General features: G+C 39.6%; 1 protein-coding gene across 5 annotated transcripts in view; it reads left to right on the forward strand.

Moving 5' to 3' along the window:
• The first annotated feature begins 1573 nt into the window (after positions 1-1573).
• The window catches only part of KCNN2 (potassium calcium-activated channel subfamily N member 2), a 71135-nt gene continuing 51180 nt past the window's right edge, over positions 1574-21528 (forward strand). For 4 of the 5 annotated variants that reach the window (XR_002464905.2, XM_021524996.3, XM_021524997.3 and 1 more), the window contains exons 1-3: positions 1574-1675; positions 1906-3104; positions 3277-3372. Coding sequence is in view for 3 of the 5 variants with exons in the window: in XM_021524996.3 (XP_021380671.2) it covers positions 1654-1675; positions 1906-3104; positions 3277-3372 (1317 nt within the window). In the remaining 2 variants the exon portion in view is untranslated. The remainder of the gene's footprint in view (positions 1676-1905; positions 3105-3276; positions 3373-21528) is intronic. The other variant, XM_077790465.1, reaches the window with a different exon arrangement.

Consider the following 21528-nt stretch of genomic DNA (forward strand, 5'->3'; position numbering starts at 1 on the left):
AGAATGTACCTTTAAGCAAAATTAAGGACACAGCCTGAATAGAACAGGAAAGATGAAACCTTGCCTATCTATTTTTAATTAGTTCACAAAACATGTATTTTGAAAGCATGCTTCAGCAAGACTTTTATTTACAGAATAGTAGAAGACCAGGTTCCCTGGAATTTCAATTTCCAAAGATTCCTGAGATTCACGTGTGTTTCAAAACACAGGTAAAATGAATAAGCAGAATTACAACATCATGTTTTTTAAAAAAAGCTGTGTGTTTTTTCTGAAGCTGTGATAAACAGCCTGTTCATTCTTAAGAATAAAAGCACCTTTTATCTTGACCATTGTTCAGGGAACTTAGTGCAATATTAAGCATCCAGATACACTTCCATGTAACTTATAAACTAAAGTATTTTATCACTTGTGTAATGAAGTGTGTGTGGATTTTTATTCAAAACTTGGTAGTACAACAGATTTTTGTTCATCACAAGTCATTGTGATTTTGTGTATCACACATATTCCCACTTATGAATGTTTTTTCAAAATAACATGCTGTATAAATATAACTAAATTTTGGGCTGTCTCTAAATAATTTATCTATATTGTAGCCCATGATATTTACTACATTAGTGAGGGTTGTTTCATTGTGTGGGTGATACATGTACTTGCTTTAAAAGCTACATCTTGATTAGGAATTAATTAAAATTTTATAACAGAGCATATTTTAAAACTTTGTTAATGACACTGCCTCACTCATCTTTCTAACCTACAACTCATCTAAGGGTTTCAAACGAAATTGAATGTCACAGGAGACACAGAAATTACAAGGATGCAGGCTTTTATCCTAGAAAGGCTTGGTGGATATTGTCTTTAACATTGCTGTGAAATTACAGATTTAAGGGAATCTTCCATGCTATGAAATATTGACTGGGAAAAACAAAAAAAACCAACCAAACAAACAAAAAAAACCAACCAAACAAAAAAACCAAAATTAAAAAAAAAACCCCAAGCAAAAAAAAAAAAAAAACACACAAAAAAAAACCAAAAAAACAAAAAAAAAAACCTCTTCTAGTCTTGCCTGGCGGAGAGTTGACAGGAATGACAGATGTAACAAGGTAAATCACTTCCCATTGTCATCGTTCTTTCCTCAAATAATCTTTCCTTAAATAAATGCAGAGAAGAGACTTTACCTGGTGCAGACATTGCTCTGCCTAACGGAGCTGCCAGAGCGGATTACTCAGTGGGGGCTTGGGAGGCAAAAAAAAGGGAAAAAGCAAAATGGCAGCAGACCACCAACTTCAGGACTGCGCAGGCAGTGCACGGCAGAGAGCCGGGGGCGGAGGGGAGCTACTCAGTGACACCGCTCCCGTTCCGCGGCACGGCTCCTGCCGGCTCGGCAGCACGGGTCGCCAGCCCCCGAGCCACCCCCGGCTGCCGCTGGCCTCACGCCCGGCCGCGCCTCTCCCTCCTGCGGCTGCGGGCAGCCGGAGCGGCCGGAGCGGCCGCGCCTCGCCGCCCGGCATGTGCCGGGGAGCGCTCCCCGCCCCGCGCCGCGGCCCCTGCCCGCTCCCTGCGGCCCGGGCCGGCGGGCGGCGGGCGAGCCCGGCGCTGTGTTTTGCAGGTCGGCGGCGGCGCTGCTGGACAGCTCCGGAGCGCGACGCGGCGCCCATGTTCCGGAGACGGCGCAGATGTGAGTAGCGAGCCGGGGAGAGCCGCCGGGGAGAGCCGCGGCGGAGCCCCTCAGCCGGCGGGCGGGGGAGAGGCCGGGAGCGCTCCCCGCCCCCGGGAAGCCCCGGGTTTCCGCGGCGCGGGCGGGGCGGGCGGGGGGCGAGGGCAGCCCTGAGCGGCGGGGGCGGGGGCGGGATCCCCGCGCGGCGGCCCCGCGCCCCCGCTGACGGCGCGGCCGCCCCGCCCCGCCAGGTGACGTGATGCCCGTTGTTTTGGTGCGCCCCACCAATCGGACGCGGCGGCTGGATTCTACGGGAGCCGGGATGGGCCCGTCGTGGCGGCAGCAGGACGCTCCCCTGCCGACCGTCACGCATTGCGCAGGGTGCACCACCGCCCGGTCCTCCTGCGGCTTTAACGGCCCCGGCATGGACCCGCCGCGCCACTTCCCGGCGGGCTTCGGCCCCGAGCAGCAGCACCAGCAGCAGCAGCAGCAGCAGCAGCAGCAGCAGCAGCAGCAGCAGCAGCAGCGCCCGCCGGCGCCGCCGCCGCACTGCCAGCAGCACGGCCAGGACAAGCAGAGCCTCCTCCACCAGCAGCAGCAGCAGCAGCAGCAGCAGCAGCAGAGCCCGTGCCTCCAGTGCAACAACTGCGCCTACTACGGGGCTGGTGCGGCAGCCGCGGGGGATAACCTGCCCCTGCTGCTCCGCGCCTCCTCGCCGCTTTCGGGCGCCTTTCGGACGCACTCCTCGCCGCTGTCTTCCGCCGCCTCCTCCCGGCACGGCAGCCAGCTGAACGTCAGCGAGTTCACCCCGTCCAGCCATGCTGGCGCGTCCAGACAGCCTCACCAATATTCCCAGTACCACCAGTGCCATAGCCTGCAGCAGCAGCAGGCAGCCAGCCCCAGCAGCAGTGTCAGCAGCAGCAGCACTCACCATCATCATCACCATCACCATCACCACCACCATCACCAGCAGCAGCAGCGCCGAGAGAGCAACCCCTTCACCGAAATAGCCATGAGCAGCTGCAGGTACAACGGCGGCGTCATGCGGCCGCTCAGCAACCTGAGCTCGTCCCGTAGGAACCTGCACGATCTGGACTCCGAGTCGCAGCCGCTCCAGGCGCCGCTCGCCAGCCCCGCCGCCGCCGGCTCTGCCCCCGCCGCCGGCAGCCCCGCCGCCCCGGAGATCGTGGTCTCCAAGCCCGAACACAACAACTCCAACAACCTGGCGCTGTACAGCTCCGCCGGCCCCGGCCCCGGCACGGCAAGCTCCAACAACGGCGGGGGCAAGTCCAGCAAGAAGAAGAACCAGAACATCGGCTACAAGCTGGGACACCGACGGGCTCTCTTCGAGAAGCGCAAGCGCCTCAGCGACTACGCGCTCATCTTCGGCATGTTCGGCATCGTCGTCATGGTCATCGAGACCGAACTCTCCTGGGGCGCCTACACCAAGGTACCAGCTCGGGCAGCAGCCGGTCCCGCCGCCCGCGGCCCCCGCCCCGTCCCCGTCCCGTGGCGTCCCCGCTGTCCGCTGGCGCGGTGCCTCCCCGGGCCGGGGTGGCGGTGGGGAGGAGCGGCCCCCGCGCACGGGTTCTCTGAGGAACGGCGGTGTCTTTCTCTTGCAGGAGTCTCTGTATTCCCTCGCTCTGAAATGCCTTATTAGCCTCTCCACGATTATCCTGCTCGGGCTCATCATCGTGTACCACGCAAGAGAAATCCAGGTAATATTTCCTTCTGTGGGTCAGGGAGCATTGCTGGCTTAGATGTGGGGTGCGAGGCAGTTTGTGCAGGGTAGATGTGATGGTAAGTACTGGACACGTCCTGCCGCTTCAGAAAGCAAACGTGGTCTCTGCAAGCCTGCCCAAGTTGGTGAATGGACCTCAGCCCTGGAGACGGGCACCAAACGACGGGCAGGGAGCAGCCAGGAAGCTTTGCCTGCTAGACAATTCTGCCTGCCAGGGAATGTTGCCTGCAGTTCTGCTAGAGGATTGCCTAGCCTTGAGGTTATAACCTGCTTTCTAGGTGATGTGCCTGTTGGCTCCTGTAGCAGATGTACAGCAATAGTCTTTTCTTTTTCAACAACTAAATTTAATGCTGTGCATTTTCTCTTGACGGCAAGGTTAATGGTCTTCACTGTGAAAGGTATGTAATCCTCAGTGAGGTGTCTGAAATAGGAGCATACTCTAGGAGAGTTGTTTAAAAGAAGGAGGGAGATTGATGTTTGGCTTTTTTTATTTAATGATGTAGTGTCTAGGAATGTGACCAGAGAAAAGTGTTAGGAAGGATAGGACCAAAGGTAAGAAAAACATAATGGTCAAAGCTATAGAATAAATCTCACAGCTACCATTGCGGCTTTTCTCCAGGTGACTTAGTCCTAATTTCAGCTGCGATTTTTTTGACCAAGAAATTAAAATGTAGCATTTCAGCTCAACCAGACTGTACAACAGACAGAATTCAAAGTTTTGAAGGGGAAAAAACCTTACTCAAAGATCTGGTGCTTTTGCTTTTTCGGATTGGAGACTCCTTGAGCTGAAGACTGAAATGTCAAGTTTCAAGGGCAATGAAGATTTTCCACCTGCCAGTCAGTTAAGTAGAAAATAAAAAGTTAAGCATTGTGTGGTACAATTTTTCTTCTGTGCAAATGAATGCATGTAGTTTCAATATGAAATGGTACCTAGTCTCCTACTTAGTGTTTGAAAAGTATTACATCACTGAAGACTTCTTGCCAAATTTAATCCTGTAGTACAGTCTTTGCACATACAAAACTTCTTTTCCTGGCTCAGAACACAGTTTTTCTGCATGAATGTCAAAGATATTGAAAGCTCTTTAATGATATTGTATTGAATAAACAAGTGTTCTGGAGAGAGAGCAAATTTATAAACTACAGGAAAACTGATGAACATGTTTCTTTTTCAGTATAAAAATAAATAAGTAGCACTTCTGCAGTGTGAGAGTCTTATCTGGTGTATCTTCCCACAAATGTTTCTTCAGGCATGAGCAGCAAAGCTTAAAACAAGCCCTCTCTAAATGTTTAAAATATTCTATGCATTTTTCAGAAACTTTTAAGAATTTTATGGAAAACAAATAATTGAATGAAATAGTTGAATGAAAATGAAATAGTTGTAAGTCTGTGCAGGTACCCCAGCTTATACTGAGTACTTACTGCAAGATTCAATTGTTTGTTGGGTTTTTTCAGGTAAAGATTTAAAAGTTTTTATTGTCTTAGGAATCGGATCCCTTATGCATCAGAAAGGAAATATTTTTTTTAAATTGTCATTCCATTTTGGTTGTTTTTAAACTGATTGTTTTAAGGAACTTTCTCATATATGCAACTCCATGGCAGGAGTTGTGCCATCGTATGGTTTAATCCCAGTTAATGTAGTTTTCGGTGCTGCTGGACAGAGCACAAGTATACCTGTCTGTAAAACAACAATACCCATGTTTCAGAATGAGAAACAACAGAAACTCAGTAGTCATGACAGTGCCTGGAGGAGCTGCAGCTTCAAGGGGTTCTGTCATTCACATCACAAATGAAAAGAAGTTCTCTGTTCAAGTTTATTAGAAGGAAAGGATGTAGTACCTTCCATAGCTACTAGTTATATGCTCACTTTTGAATTTGAGCATAGTATGTTTTTCTGCACACACTTGACTTCTAAAAAATATGATGATAGGAGTGCAGGGCAAAGCCTATGTCAATTTATAGTAATAAAATTTGTGTTGCACTAGACACCTGGAGAAAAAAGGTATCTTTAAAATCCCTTGGCTAAGTACATAATATACATAATGCTCTCCAGTCAAAAGAAGATACTGTGTAACCCTGATAATGTATTGTTTTTAAATAACCTTTAAAGCAGACTGTTTTCTAAAGGCAGACATGTCATTAATTCAAGCAAACGTTCTGCCCTGTGCAGAAGAATGAATAAGGTCTGTAGAACAGAGCCCACAGATGGTTGGTTGTGTCCCAGAGGACTTTTTGCACCAGCTATTTGTCCGTCCAGTTCCCGTTGAAATGTTCTTTTCTGATTATTATCTGAAACATACTTAAATATTTGTCTTAATGTAAATAAGCAGGAATTCATTGTGAGAGGAACATTTGTTTAATAGAACAGAAGAAGGTGGCTGTATTCAGCTTGTGGCTGTGGTGTCTTTCACACTCTGGTGAGAGCAAACCAACCTAAGCATAAGTAGATTTTTCTACAAAGCATGAGGCAAAAAAAAAAAAAAAAATGTTGGGAGATAAAGAGCTGACAGTTTAGTAATTATTACTGAGTGCAGGATGAATACTAAGAAACTCCTGGTGACCTAGAATGCTGGCAAGTGGAATTCAGCTTTTTCATTATTTTCAGTAGCCTTTGACCTTGATTTATTGGTAGGAAGATGAAACAGCATTCTAGCATTCAAGAATGTCCACGGGACAGGGTCTAGCAGCACAGCAGGTAGCTGTAGTTTTCTCTTGAAGTGACATTGCTTGTATGCTTTGTTTTGGAAAGTCAGCCAGTTAAACCAGTCTCTAGAGTTTGCCTGCCCCAGACTTACTGCTTATTTTAAGGGCGGGACGTTTGTAAAGGTTCTTCCCAAGCCGAGAAGTGATACAGCAGCGTCAGACAGCTGAGTTTTCGTCTTTTCCCGTGGTCAGAGCGCGGCGGATGTGCGGTGGGCGGCTGGAGCGCTGCGGGCGCTGCCGGGGCGGTGTCGCAGCCGCCGGTTCAGCACCGCAGACAGCTCCCGCGGAGCGCCCGGCTCGGCGAGCGGGCCGGGTACCCGGCGGAACCGGCACACAGCTCCGCATCCGGCAAAGGCTCCAGAAGGGCGCTAACGGCAGTGCTTAGACAAGGCTAAGTGTAGGGATGCTGTGTAGTCTTTATGAAATACTGGAACTGTTTAAACGTTTTCCACAAATATGTTGTCAGTGATGGCACTGTATTAGCCAAACTCCAGGAGTAAAAATGTGAGCTGTTACGAATTTTAATAAATGTGAGTTAATGTTAAGAATACAATGAAAGTCAGTTGGTAACAGTTGGGTTCAAATGTTAATTCATAGCTTACTTTATAATTTCTCTAAAAGAGGATAAAAAGTTGTGAGCAAGTTTGCTTCACATCCTTCCCCCTTCTAGAAAAAAACCCTAATAAACAAAAGTTACAGAGTTGGAGTTGAGGCTCATAATAACTCCAAAATGTGTGTTCACTTTTGTTTGTCATGCCTGTAGTACTGTTAAAAACATTACAGTTGGGAGATAATGAAATATGGATTGCTCTCTCTCCAGGTCTATGTGGTTGTTGATTCAGTTCTTCAGAACAAGTGCTTTGTGTTCGAAAGATCAGTGGGGAAAATGTAGTTCATCACTATCCCAGCCTAGAACAGGTATTTCTCTGACTGTTACTCTGGTTGAGAGTCTGAAGAAGTGAACAGGGAAGAGCTAAAAACACAGCATTACTCAATTATCATAATAATTTTTGATGTGCTAATTATCCCCTTCATGCATAAACAGTTTGTTACTTAATACTATTTTACATAATTAAAGCAGAGGCAATATGTAACATAATTAAAATTATATTCTTTAGAACTTACTGTTCCAGTCCACATTTCTCTACTGGAATTCGATCCATAAATATAATAGAATTTAAGAAAATTTTGAATCCTGTTTACTTGGTAAAGCTGCAGTTTTTCTAATTTTATTTGATAGTGGATCTCTCTGCCTATCTCTAGTATGGTTAAAGATTGAAATGCTTTTTAACTATGCACCCCTGAACCAGTATTGATACTTTCTTGTATTGCTAAGAGCAAAAGGATTAAATAAAAGTCTCTGAGATTGCCATTCAGAGGTCTTTAATGTCTTTTGTTGGGCATTCTACCACAGCTGAGTATTTCTTGAGAGATGGTGGTCAGCAGAAGAATATATCCACTGGAACTCTTCTTTAATGCTGGACTGCTTAGGGTACCTTCTCTGTAAATAAACATACTGCCTGTCCTGAATAATAGTAACCTGAGCATTGCTAACCTGTGCTGTCTCAGACAGCATCTGGGCTTCTTTTTCTTTTCCCTGGTACAGATGCTGTCACTCATGTAGAAACATAAAATTTGTTGGTATTTGTTAAAGCAAAGAGAAATCTTTTGTGCGTGTTTGTGTATCAGCTGAGGTTTCTAACAATTTTTAAAATGTATTGCTAGTTCATACTTTGATAGAACACCAGTGGAAAGGTTTGCAAACTCCAAGGTTAAAGTTAAGTTATTGCTTGCATAGCAGAGCCTCAGAAGGTTGCAGGGGAAAAGCAACGTCAGTCCCGATGGTCTGAAGTGGTGGGAAAATAACATGCTACTGATAGATTTGGAGTGGAACATTTTCAGTTGTCATTACCTTTCTATAAAATTACTACAGCTGAGAGACCAAATGTCTTGCTGAACAATCAAGAATCTTCTTTTCCTTGTGTCTGAAAACTTGAAAAACTGGAACAAGCAATATCAGGTAACAGAAAAGAACAGTAATAAATACATAATACCTGTTTATTATGCAAATACATCCCATAATACATGATGATAATAAACAGTTTATGGGAGTTTCATTATCTTACCGGAATCAGTGGAAAGTTTTGTGGTAAAAATTGTGCACTTGTGAACAGTTAAGCTCCCTTACAGTTTCTTGTCATAAAAAGTAATGCTTATTCTACAGACCAACTTATTTTTTTTTAATTTATCTGTTATTTATTTATTTCTATCCATATCATTATTTTACCTTCACTGGAGTGGTACATGTGCATTTCATTGTCTTGCTGGCAATCATTTGACTTTGTGTAAAGTTCAAGTTGTCTTTGCTGTATTGAAGAATCTGGGATTGCTCATACAGACTGTTAATCTTCAGATTAAGAAATTAATGAGTTAGACTAAGAGCACAGAGAGCAAGTCTGATGAAAAACTGCTGCAAATCAAGAAATAAACTTAGAGTGTTAGCGTGATCTGAAGTCTCTTTAGAATAAATTATTTTTTTTCTAATTATTCTGATAGATTTTGAGTCAAGCAACAACAAACTCATTGTGTGGCAGTTGATCAAGGATGCAGTAACTTCATATGCAGATTCAAAAATTCCCTTTACCAATTAATATCTATTTCACTTCTGTAATGAACAGCAGAGAATCACACAGGAATCAAAGGACACTGTATTTGACAAATTTACAGCACATCTGTCAAGTTAACACTGTAGAGTATCTTTGTGAAAACACTAGGTTTCAATTCTGTTCAATGCATTTTTGGTAGTATTATGTGTAGCTCCTGTTGATGTAGGAAACACTGCAGATGTCCATTGTCTCTGGAATGCAGCACTGGAATCATATGGCATGGAAGGCAGGCTTGAAAATCCTTTAATCGTAGAAGGAGGTGGTGTGTGGTGGTCAGTACACTGAGTGATTGGTCCATAGAGTTATCTATTTATGTCTGGTATTGTTCCAACCATTTTCAATGAGGCTGTTAGAAGTTTTTCAAGGCATAACAATGCATTATGAGGTGTGAGAAGGTATGTCTTTGCTTCTGTTGGAGGAGAGAGAGCATATAGAACATTTGTAGCCAGAGATCAGATTCTGGATTTGTGTAAATTGTGTGGCTTAGCTGAAATGAGCAGATGCTCTTATCTGCAGTGTTAGACGCATTCTGCATACCCATCTTAATATGAAACTATTGTACATGCCAGATCTTTCAGCTGTGGGACCTTCGGATTAGGAAATTCTGTCAGGTACTTGATTACAGCTCTTTTTTGCCTGACTTTAGGTGAAAGTGTGCCAGAACTGATGAGTGCACATAAATGATATTTTCGTTTTGATTCTGGTTTGTGTGTGATCTACTAAATGTAGTATCTTGGGCTTTGAGTTTGATTTGAGATGTATTTGACATCTGTTTTGAGTGAAGATCAGAACAGGAATTGCTGCTGTTTAGGACTCTGGAGAATTAAAAGGTTCTCTTTCAATCAGCTGTTTTCACCATTGATGATGAAAGTTGTCACTTTCACTTAGTAGAGGACAAAATATTTCTCTGAGTCTATGAAGCTCCTTTTAAGGTGTAAATTACTACTAAGAGAAGAGTCTGTAACTGATCTTGTAACTAGCATTCAGGTAAGCTGAAAATATTGATCACTGTGAAATTTAATTTAAAAAACTATAAAGTGTTCAGGAGTTTGTAAGGAAGTTTCCACAGCTTTTTTCTATGGAAAAGAGAGAAGTTGCATATCATAATAACACACACACAAAATGACAATTAAATTTTTCTTATGCTTTTTTTTAATATTTAATAACTTAAATGACATTGCATTGAAAAATATGAACGGGAAAACTTCTGTTCAATAAAAGTGATATGAGAAATGCAGTTCAAATCCTTAACACATACTGAGTGCTCCAAGTTGAAATGCTGTAAAGATCAGTTAATTTAGATATTCGCAGATATTGATTCCTTAGTGTGATTATTCTTCGTAGAGAAATATTACGATGTATTCTTGATTCATTTGTGTAAATTGACCTTGTCCCATTGTTTTAATGAAAGCTACATTAAGAGATTCCTTCCTGTGTCTCTCAGATGATCAGAAGAAACTGTCCTAAGAACATGCTTTACAGCTTAGAAATAATTCTTTTGTAAAAGCAGCAGTCAAATATGAACATCTTATATTTTAAACTGGTGTGTTTGAACCCAGACTTTTGCAAAAAAAAAAAAATCATTAGTTAATATCATACATAAGTATTTTTATAGTTGCAGAGTATCACACATTTGTTCTTTACTGTTTCATTCACTTCTTACCCTTTGAACAGTCCCTGCAGCTGTGCCCTTTACCTGTGTGAAAAAAGTCTTTAATAAGCATAGTTTTATATTGACATTTTATAGAAGGGTGTGAGTATTATATATTCCATGAAGGAGTGAGAGAATTGGGTTCTGAAGAGCAATGTCTGTATCTTCTAAGGTGCTTCCTTATCTCTTTCATTTTGTTGGAGACGGATTGATTTTTTTGAATTAGATTTCTTTTGAGGAAATGCTAAACCTTTTCATGATGGATGGAAGCACTCTTATGTGTTCCATGTAAAGTAAAGCAAAAGGGTAAACCTCAAATAACTTTATATTTTAAAGTCCTGCTCTTATTTTTAAGAATAATGTGCTCTGGGTTTGTTGGGTTTTTTCCCCTACAGAAACATATTAAAACAAAACTTTGTGTCAAAGTGGCAGCTTCTAAAATTTTATCTATACTAGTATTACAGGGTTATCTTGATGTATAGGGGAGAGCTGGGTTCTCTGTTATATGACTGACCAACAGAACTGTTTATGGAATTCTAATTGGATACAATCACAAAATTACTGAAGGCTGCAGGAACCCTGAGGGTCAAAACCAGAGAGTTAAGAGGCTATATAGTGTAACTCCTTAAGTATAGTTTGTCTTCAAAACCCCTTCTTGTAAAAGGATATTAAAAAAATTGAGAAGTAAATATATGTGGGCTCATATCTACAGATTTTATTTTCACCTGTATAAAGATCTTTGTAACCTTTATCTGTATTGTGCAAAAAATTACGTAACTGCGTGTCTTCCATAAACAGTTACAGATCAGTTCTGTGGTTTAATGAGAAGGTGTAAGATAGGCTGAAAAGAAAGAAAAGCTTTTCTAACAAGTATTTCTATTGTAAAAGTATTTCATTGTAAAAGGCAATTACCTGGACTATTCCTCACTTTCTTTTTTTTTTTTTTTTCCACATAAAGGATGTTTTTATGAAAGGGACCACTGAGATCAAGTGCTGTGGAAAAAATCTGGGGATGGCATCATAGCTAAACTAGAAGGTCAAGCTTGCCTATCTTGTAGTCTTATGCTCAGATCAGTCATTTGCCATGTAAATAAGACATTATAATTGCCATCCATTTATGCCTATAATTTTCAAGAATTATATGCCTACTTTAGCAGATGTCCCAAAACCTGCAATATAAAATGAATCCAGTGCTCCACAATATGTTCTAATGAGATACTATTCTTTATGAAGCATTTTATTCCTATTAAAAGTTTTATTCCATCTTTCATAGCTCTGCAAGTTCTGTAGCATTACTACAGCTATACAGTCATTTTCATCTGCTCTATAACTGACCTCTTAAGGTCTTTCACTGGAGTAATGCATTAGGAAGCATTTTCAGTCGCTTAGCAAAACAAAGATTCGTTCTAGTTGGTGAATGGTATTTCTTGTTTTGTGACAGTTGTTAATAGCTGTCAGTAGCTTTTATGTATACAATCTCTCACAGCCAAAGAATAAGGCACATCTTTAATAAAAAAAAAAAATAGCACAGTAACTTCAATTCAGTCTGCACCATTCCATCCACAACATAAATAAATAAATACAAATAAAATCCACATGTGTAAGAAATCTGAATTCAGTCTGGGAAACTAGAGAAAGACAAAATGTCCAGGTGTGGCTTGACAGCACAAAAGAAATTAGGTCCTACCTGAAAATATAAAAAAAAAATATTAGAAATATTAAACCTGAAAATTCACTGATAGCATCTAAGTTTAATGACATTTCCATCAAAATAATTCTTACTGTGTTTCTGATACAAGTCCTAGTTATCGCTTTTACACCAGTCATGCACAATTGACTTCAGAAGTGGATCTTTATTTGGGAGTATCTAAATTAGTGGGATCTTTAGAGCATTTCAGTTTAGAGCATCCTTATTATGTGTTAAAAATTTGGTCCTCAACACCTTTGCTATCATTAAAATATTTTTCAGAAGGATTTGAAAACTCTTGAACAAACTGAAACTGATTTATGAATAAGCTCAAGTTCTCTTAACCCATTTTGCCTTGGCCATTTCTCTGCAGTAGCAATAAAATTCAATTTTGACAATGCAGCTAACTATAGCCAGATTGTAGTGGGCTTTTTTTCTTTTTTTTTTTAAACTCTTTCATAGTTTCCTACCCAGGAATTTTGGCTGGGTACTGCATAAGAAGTGGACTGCTAGAGCAGAAATTCTTGTCCATCCAAATTAAAGTATAACTGAAAAGGTACCCTATGGCAGCTGCTATGGAATATGATCCTTATCTGAATGGTGTCATGGGTAAATGGGTTCACACTAGCACCACTCCATTCTTTTGCCCTTATTCAGGGTTAGACTTCATGGCAAAAGCCAGTAATTTACATTCTTTTGTAATTTTTGCATTATGATAGTTTAGAATAATTTAAACTTCATATGGTATGATAGACAAGTGCTAGACCTGATGTATTGTCTGTCCAGTTTCAATATAATTTTAAGACAGTTTAATGGCTCTATGTTTTGAAAAGATATACGACTACCCATGGTCAGTCTGATTTTCAGATTCATTTGTGAGATAGGAAAATGTTTGGTTTTGTTTATGAGCAGCCGTACATGAATAGACATTTGCCTACCTCCCAGCCACAGAATAGGATGCAGTGGAGTCAGATGAGTAATTTAACAGTGTGGCTGTCAGCTGGCAGGCCATTCTTCTCCCCCGCCATTTGGCACTGGGAAGGAAAAGAGGTGACAGGGTTGGTTTTTTTTTTAATACACAGCTTGTGATCAGAGATGTCAGCTAAACCAAAATTAATAGTCCTTGCATTTTACCTGTAGTTTTGTATGTATCTTGTGGATGGGAACATCCTGTGTTAACTGCGGGAAATCAGAATTTTTGCTGCTCTAATATGTCCCATTGAGCATAAGGGTTGTGAAAATAAAGCTTTTTGAAACATTTTGAACAGCAATTTTATTTTGAAATTGTGGATGGTAAGGGGGTTGACTGCCATTGGTGCAAACATGTTTGATGTATTTGATTTCCAGAGATATTAAAAAAGCAAGTTGCTTTGAGAACAGAGCATTTTTACCTGAGAGCTGCTGTAAACCAGACAGATTTGATGAAGTTGTAACATTCAAATAATTATTTGGCAGTAAAAATAACTTTATTTACTAAGAGGTAGGCTGAGACAATTGTTTTCTCTAATGAAGCAGATGCACTCATAATTAGTAGTGATCAAGTAAAATAGTATTTTACCTACTAAGAAATACAAGTATATACCTGTAAAGAAACTTGTGCCCATGTTTATTTAACCTGGTGTTGAGAACTGCCCTACTTAAAGATATTTTAAGTTGACCTTTGAAGCAGTTTGAAGACTTTATCTGCTATATGGTTTAGCCAGAAACCCATTTTAGGCCTTCAAGAGGAAAAGATATCAAGTACATACCTTCTTTGTTGTTGCCCCTTTAAAATTTTACTTGCCAGGATGTATTACAGAGACATTTGAAAAAGACCAAAAGCCTCTAAACACTTCGACTTAGTGCAGAACTATATTATTAGTATTTTTAAATACAACAAGTACTTTTAATTCCATTCTGCTTTTCCTTCTGCACAATATACTTTCCCTTATTTCAGTAGTCATGCTTTAGGACAATATTTGAAATTTATATTTCTATATTTGTAATTGTTTTTAACGTACACTTGAATGAAATTCTGGATTAAACTATGTTTCCAAGATAGTAAAAACACTTCATTATTCCTGTGGTGCTGGTGTGTACTCACCCACTGTCATGTTAATAAAAATGTAATCAGTATCTAAAAAACCCAGCATTCAAGCTTTCTCACATACCTGAAGTATTTATGTAATAAGTAAACACTAGAGGAGGAACTGGGAAGAAAAAGTCTTGTGTATATGATGTATTGGTAGCCATTGTTTCCTAAAAACAATTTCCTATTTTACAGTCATTGTTGTGCTTCTTTGGTAGAATGAATGAGTTAGGTCATCTTATTTAGCCTCAGATTCAGTGCTTCTTCCTTTAATTCCTCTCTCCCCTGCAAAAATATTGTGAGTTTCTTCAGAAAATATGTCTTGTTTTTTTTTTTAATTGATTCCAGTTTTCCTAGTAGTAGTGAAGCTGATCACCCCTGAAGAGAGTGAGGCTTCTCTCACAGTGGTAGATGGCAGTTGTTTTGGTAGATGGTGTCTTCTTCGTGCAGTGATCCATAGATAAAAATTATTTTTAATACTGAATGAAGAAAAACAAATCCTAAATGAAAAATTGTAAAACAATTAGTAATAAGATGAATGTAGAATTAGAATTATTTTATTTCTCAGGTACTCGAAATGGAGAAAAAAATATCACAAACTACTTCGTCTCTTGATATACATTCTAAAAGTTAGTTGTGCAAAGTAGCACAGTTACTTTGTACAAAGATGTGCTGTGTTCTTCATGTACAAAGTTTTGGAACTGCTGCTCCAGTGCAAAGCTAAAATCATCCCTTACTTTGATATCAGTGCTTCCATCCTTGTACTACTAAGTTCATTGTAGTAGTTGAAGCAGACCTAAAAGACCAGAAGAAATTTTTAAGAGTGTTTGTTTTTTGCTGGTGTTGTTAAGATATTATTTTATTAGCATGGTTGTTTGTTCAGTGTGGGTTTGTTTGGTTTTTTTTTGATTTCTGAAAGTAGACCTAAGCAATTCATTTACTTTGGAACTTTCCCTTTTAGATGTAATAAAACTGGCACAATTTCTGTGCACTCTTTTAGCAGGGAGACTGCACCAGAGCGGTGCCAGCAAAAGCACAGGGCAGTGCAGGTTGGCAGATGATGGAAGCTGAACTCAGAACAAGGTGTGGTCTGGCTAGGTTAGGTTACTGGTAGGTTTTTAAGGGCTGTCTACATCCAAATAACCTTGCTCAGTCCTTAGAGATGCTGCAGATCCCTCAGCTCTTTGTGGCTTCCTGTGGACCTGCTCCAGTAGCTGCTTGTCTCTGTTGTACTGAGGTGCCTAGAATTGGACACAGCACTCCAGGAGTGGTCTCCCTAGGATGAAGTAGAGGGGCATACTCCAGTATTTAGCCATTAATTACCTCCCTACCCTGCTGGCCACACTGTTCTCAATGGCCCTCCTGGCCACAAGGGCGCTGCCAGCTCATGGTCAACTTGTCATCCATGAAAACTCCCAGGTGCTTCTCCACAGAGCTGCTCTCCAGTAGGTCAGACCCCAGCCTGTGCTGGTACTTGGGGTTATTCCTTCTGAGGTGTGGCACACCCTACACCTGCCTCATTAAGTTTCCCTAGCCAGCTCTCCAGCCTATCAAGGTCCCACCAAATGGCAGCACAGCCTTCAGGCGTATCAGCCACTCCCCAGTTTTGTTCCTTCTCTCTTATTGTTCTTGCACTTCAGTGATGTTCAGAGCTTTGATAAATCATGCAGCTTCTGTATCTGCCTGGAGGACATTACTGATTCTCAAAGACAGGCAACACGAGTTTTTGGAAACATTTGATGCTGGATGGAAGCCTTCTACATGTGGTAACTTAAGGAGTTTGTTTTGGTTGTTTTGTGTAGCACAGGGGGTAGGATCTGAAATGTTGGCATAATTAAATAGCTATTAAATTAAGAATATTGTTAAAATGAAGGAATACCTTCCATAGACATTGACAAGTAGAAACTCCTGTTTCAGTCAGTTAAATTGAGTCAATTGTGCTTATTCTGCTGAATATCTCAAATGAATATACTCACCCTGAGTGGTGGATTCTTATTTATGGAGCTCTAATTTGTTCAAAGGTTCATAAAAATTCATGTAACTAAATAGCTCTCTGTTGATTACAGATATGGGGAAGCTCAGCTGTGATTGTTCAAGTAAGACTCCAAACAGAATAATACCAGGAAATAGTCTTGTGAAATATCTGTTTAATAATGAAAGTGAAAAAACTGTTTTTGTATTAATTTTGTTTACAATATATTATTATTAGTAAGCTCATTATCTAATTACTTTGATTTTTAAATATATTTATGAGCTTTTGATGACTTCTTACTTCAGTCCATAATTTTGCTTTTCTCAGGGGGTCCTTCTCTGTATCATTGGGAAAGAATCCTGATATCTTGGAATGTCTTCTCTATTTTTTTTTTTTTTGGTAGTCCTTGATTTTAATTCTTAATACTGCATAGAAAGTAATGACATTATCAGGAGTGTCTCACCTTCTTAGAGTGACTAGAGCACATATATGTATATGGAGAGGCCTATATGAAAAGAAATATTATATGTGTCATCAATTGCTAGGGCTGTAATGGTCTTTTGTCATTGTAGGCTGATGTGGGGGAGGAGGGGGTGTTAAGCTATTTCATAGTTTGCAATGAAGAGTACAGCTGAAAATCTGTACAGTAGCATTTAAGAATGTTGAGGAATGCTTCTGAATATCTTTACAGAGAAAAGGCTAAAAAGAATACTGTTAGCATGTGGATTAAACCAGGAGAGAAGTATGGGTAGGTGGAATTTAACTTTGTGTGTTCATGCAGATTTTAACCCTATGTTATTCATTGATTCTAAATTCTTTCTAAAAACTCTCCTTTTTGTTTTAATAATGATCTGAGGGATAGATAGTAAAAAAAAAGACACAGTTAAGAGCATTTTTTAACACACACCTGTTTTTTTGAAATTATTGTGGTTATTTATGACCTGTCAGAGTAACCAAGATGTATTTTAAATGTGAAAAATTCAGATGTATTTTAAATGTGAAATTTTTGGTACTGCACTTCTGAAAATATAATTCACAAAGACTATAAATTCTCTGAATCTCTTTTCCCCATCCCTTCCCAAGATGATAACATTTAAATGCAGTATTTGAAAGAAGAATTTTGGGCATGTTTAGCCATCAGGAATTATTAATGTGAAGTTTGCTTTACATACATGCTTTATTTATCGCAAAATATTAATCATTGTAAAAAAAAACAATTTTTCACAGAGATGTTAAATTTAAATATACTATGCAAATAATAATTTTTGGGCTGAAACTAAGTACCAGACTTTTCAAATCTTCTGCTTAAACTGGGATGTTTATAACTGGGAGGGGAATATGTTTGTTCATGCATGTGTACATATATAAGTAATAGAGCAGTCTGGCTTCCTCATTTGAGTGAACTAAGCATGTTTTATTTGGTAGATAACTAGGCCTTGTGGATTAGTTTCTAGTGACCTACTAGAAAGATTGGTTTTTATTCTGGATATGAAAAACATTCTGGCAAATACAAGATAGCCAGTCACTCATGTAATTTTTTGAAAAAAAACATATTGTTTGCCTTCTGTGTTTTGTATATGCAGAAGGAGTTCGGTGCCTCATTACTTTACATATGTATTAAACCCACTAACATGTCTGAACTGGGCCATTGTACTTAGGAAGAAAAGTACAGCAGCTTCCAGGAACTCCTGTAGGCTCTCCAAGGTCAACAGACATTTGGGTAACTTACAGGCCATTTGATTACATGCCTTCCAATGAAGAAATTAATTCCCATCTCCTAGTTAGAGGCAACTGTGCTAAAGGCTTAAGATGGCAGTCTCCTGTCATGACTTGAAAATAGCTTTAAATAATTTTTACTTAATGCTGTGAGACAGTAACTTGGCTTTTTGGAGTAGTGAGACAAGAAGAGTATCTTCTTTGTCTACCATAATGTTGTTTTTTTTTTTTTTGATTGTGTGAATGATGTTTTGTGTAATACACACTATAGAAAAATATTGGCTCAAAATTCTGGTAAGCCATCAATCCCAAAGGCTACATTTTGTTACTCTTAGTCATATTCCTATCAGTTCTTTTGTAAGATTTAAGTGACTCCAGTATTTAGCAATTTTTAATTTGGGTTCTTAAACAACTGCAACAATATGCTTGTAAGTAAAGTTGATTTCCTTTCTCCAAGGAATGCTTCCAGCACTACAGCTGATGCCACTTTCTCACTGTTTATTGTTTCCCTTTTACTCCTGTATTATTGTATTCCCACAGTATTACAGCAGGGTAGTGATGCAGTTCTCAGATTTGTTCTTTTGCCTGTAAAGACATTTTTAAAACATGACGAGTTTCCTTTTTCTTTGCATTCACCACCATTTAGAAATTAACTTCTCTCCTTTTGTTTCTCTCCTTTAGAGAGTCTCTGATACATTTTGTCATTGTGTACAATCTGTCCAATTAGAATGCCTTTCCGTTTTTTTTCATCTGGTGTTATATGAATGCAACTGTGTAACTCACAAGTGTTATGTAAATATATACATACCTCTCTACATAAATAGCTGTCATTTTTATGTTTTTAAAGTGGGGCATTGATTCTATTGCATTCACATACAACATGCTAGAGATACATTATATAATTCCAGGTGAAAATAATGTCAGATTTTTTACATGAAATGGAGACATAGTAAAAGTATATGACATATAAAAGTATATTTGGAGAACCTTGCAGGACACTGATGAAGGACTTGCAATATATTTTAACTTGGAATAATTACAAAAAGTTGGAAAACTATGAATAGGCATAACATATGTGACCTTGACGGAAATTTGTCCTTCTCTGTGAAGTGCAGGACTCAAATCTACAGGAAGGTTTGATCATTCTCTGATTAAATTAATGCATGGTTGTTACAGCCAGCTTGTCTGAAATCAGACCAGAGTGTGCATACTTACCCTTTGAATGGTGCTGTTAAGCTGTCCTTCCCCTTCTCCCTTCATTTATGTTCCTCACTTTCTGGAGTGGAAATGTACATTGCTAAGCACACAAGCATGCACAAATGCCTCTGTATCTTCCAAATTAGAAGTAACCTTGCATTAAGTATATTGCATAATTTCAACTATATAAAATGTACATGTAATCCTGTACTCATTTCTATGCCATTTTATTATGTCTGAATTTAATTGTTATTTGCCGCATGTGACTGACGCCTATTTGTGTTCTGCAGTGTTTGATATCCATCACAGTTTGAACTTAGGCAAAGAACTGTAATGAAGTCATTCTTCTAAATGCAATTTTGAAATGTTTCATTATTTTAAAATAGAAATGTTTTACTGGATCTGTGTCTTTGTGACTTCCGGTGTTTTCTGCCTTTCATGTTTTTAGCTCCTAAATCTCATTATATGACAGCTTAAGATATTATTGCTTTAAAATATTAATTTTCTTAGAATAAATTGTCACAGCTAAGGTCACGGGAGGTTGATAAGAACCTTCTGTGTCCATAAGCATAACCCATTCCACTGAGATCTGCAGAGAAATTTCTCTCTATGTTGCATGTTAGGTTTTCTTCTGCTGACAGGTGACTGTTATCAAGTATGTAATTCATAATGACATCTCAATGTCTTAAAAAATTTCAGTCATAAAATAACATTATCTGCTATGAAAATGGCAAAATCAAATGTTAATGCCCATGTTTAACTCAATGTTTTTCTGTTCTCACCTTTTAAATTGAATCAGTACTGAAGGTATAATTTTTCATTAATTGCCTTTCCGCATATAGAATTCTTTCTGAAATCTATGAAAAGTATGCATAAAAATGGGAGGAGAAAAGACCATTGCTTTTTTCAGCAGATTTTGAAAGTTTGTATCACTGCCACTTTGACATGTTTCTTACAATTGAAATATTTAAATCCATTGTAAATTTATTCTTTTTTTTTTTTTTTGCAAACCCACACAGCATTTGAGAGATCTGATATTATCATATTTTTTATTTCAGTCATGCTGATTACTATTAATCTGTATTCTGAGTGCTCTAAATATCTAGATTTCTTCATGACTGATGTAACAATTCTAAAATCTGACTTAAAGTATTTGCAGGCTAATCACAACATTCAAATGCACTGAAGCTTTACAGTACTTTGAAACTTTGGCCATGCAATTACTAGGTGCAAAATTGCACTGTTTTAGTAAGACAGATATACAGACAGACATCAATTGGCCTTCCAGTATCAATTCACATACCTAGTATCTGTAGCTTTCAGAGTGATCGCAGGTAAAAGAAGCTGTATATGCTCATGGTTCATACATTGAATTCACTGAGTGTTTCTTTAGCTTAATTCAACAGTGTATGACTTTGTCTTTAATAATACTGTGGTCAAAATAAGACCTATATGTAAATGTGGTGGATTCACCTTGGCCAGCTGTGAGACCCCCACCCAGCTATGCTTTTGCTCTCTCTTCAACAGCACAAGGAGAGAAAATAAGATGAAAAAGTTTGCAAGTTGAAATAAAGATGGAGAGATCCCTTGCCAGTTATTGGCACTGGCAAAATAGACACAACTTGGGGAAAGTTAATTTACTTTATTGATATTTAAAAGCAGATTAAGATGGCAAAAAATATGCTGCCCCATCCCCTTTCCTCAGGCTCAACCTGTCTTCAGGCTCAACATCTTCATTCCCAGCTCCTGCATCTTCTCCTCCATGAGTGGTACAGAGGTCATGAGGAATGACAATGTGTCCATGACGGTTTGTCTCTGCACTCGTTTCTTGTCACGCTTTTTTTGTGCTGCTGTGTGGGTCCTCTCCATGGTCTGCAGCCCTTCAGTACAAATCTCCAGCATGGGACTTACATGGGCATTAGTTTTTCTAAGGAGAATCTGCTGCTGTGTGAGCTTTCTGCAAGTGAGTGCTTTTTCAACTAATGTCCAGCTTGCCCCAAAGTGGTCATCTCCATGGGCTTCAGGGAATTGCCTTCTTTATCATGGTCCTTCTTCTCCATAGGTTCCTCTCTGTTTCTGGTGCCTGGAGCACCTTCTCACTCTTCTTTTCTGACCTTGGAGTTTCTAGTGTTTTTTCTCACATTTTTACTTTTACTCCTCACTGCCTGGGCCATGCTTTGCCCTTTCTTAACTGTGCTTTCACAGAGGTACCACCTGCTTCACTGGTGAACTCAGCTGTGTCCTGCAGTGTGTGCATTGCAGAGCAGCCCTGACCACTTATTGCTGACATCAGCCCTGCAACCATCCCCAGAGCCAAAACCTTGTCACCAACACCCAGTGTAATAAGATGGAGAGAAGAACATAAGGGAATAAAAACTAGATCCATAAAGACAGAAATTTAATTTGGTTTGTTGTTTGATCAACTACAATGAAGTTAATTTGTGATTATCACTTCTCTATACAGTTTCAATAGAGC

The sequence above is a fragment of the Lonchura striata genome, chromosome Z (genome assembly GCF_046129695.1).
Source record: "Lonchura striata isolate bLonStr1 chromosome Z, bLonStr1.mat, whole genome shotgun sequence".
Classification (NCBI taxonomy): domain Eukaryota; kingdom Metazoa; phylum Chordata; class Aves; order Passeriformes; family Estrildidae; genus Lonchura; species Lonchura striata.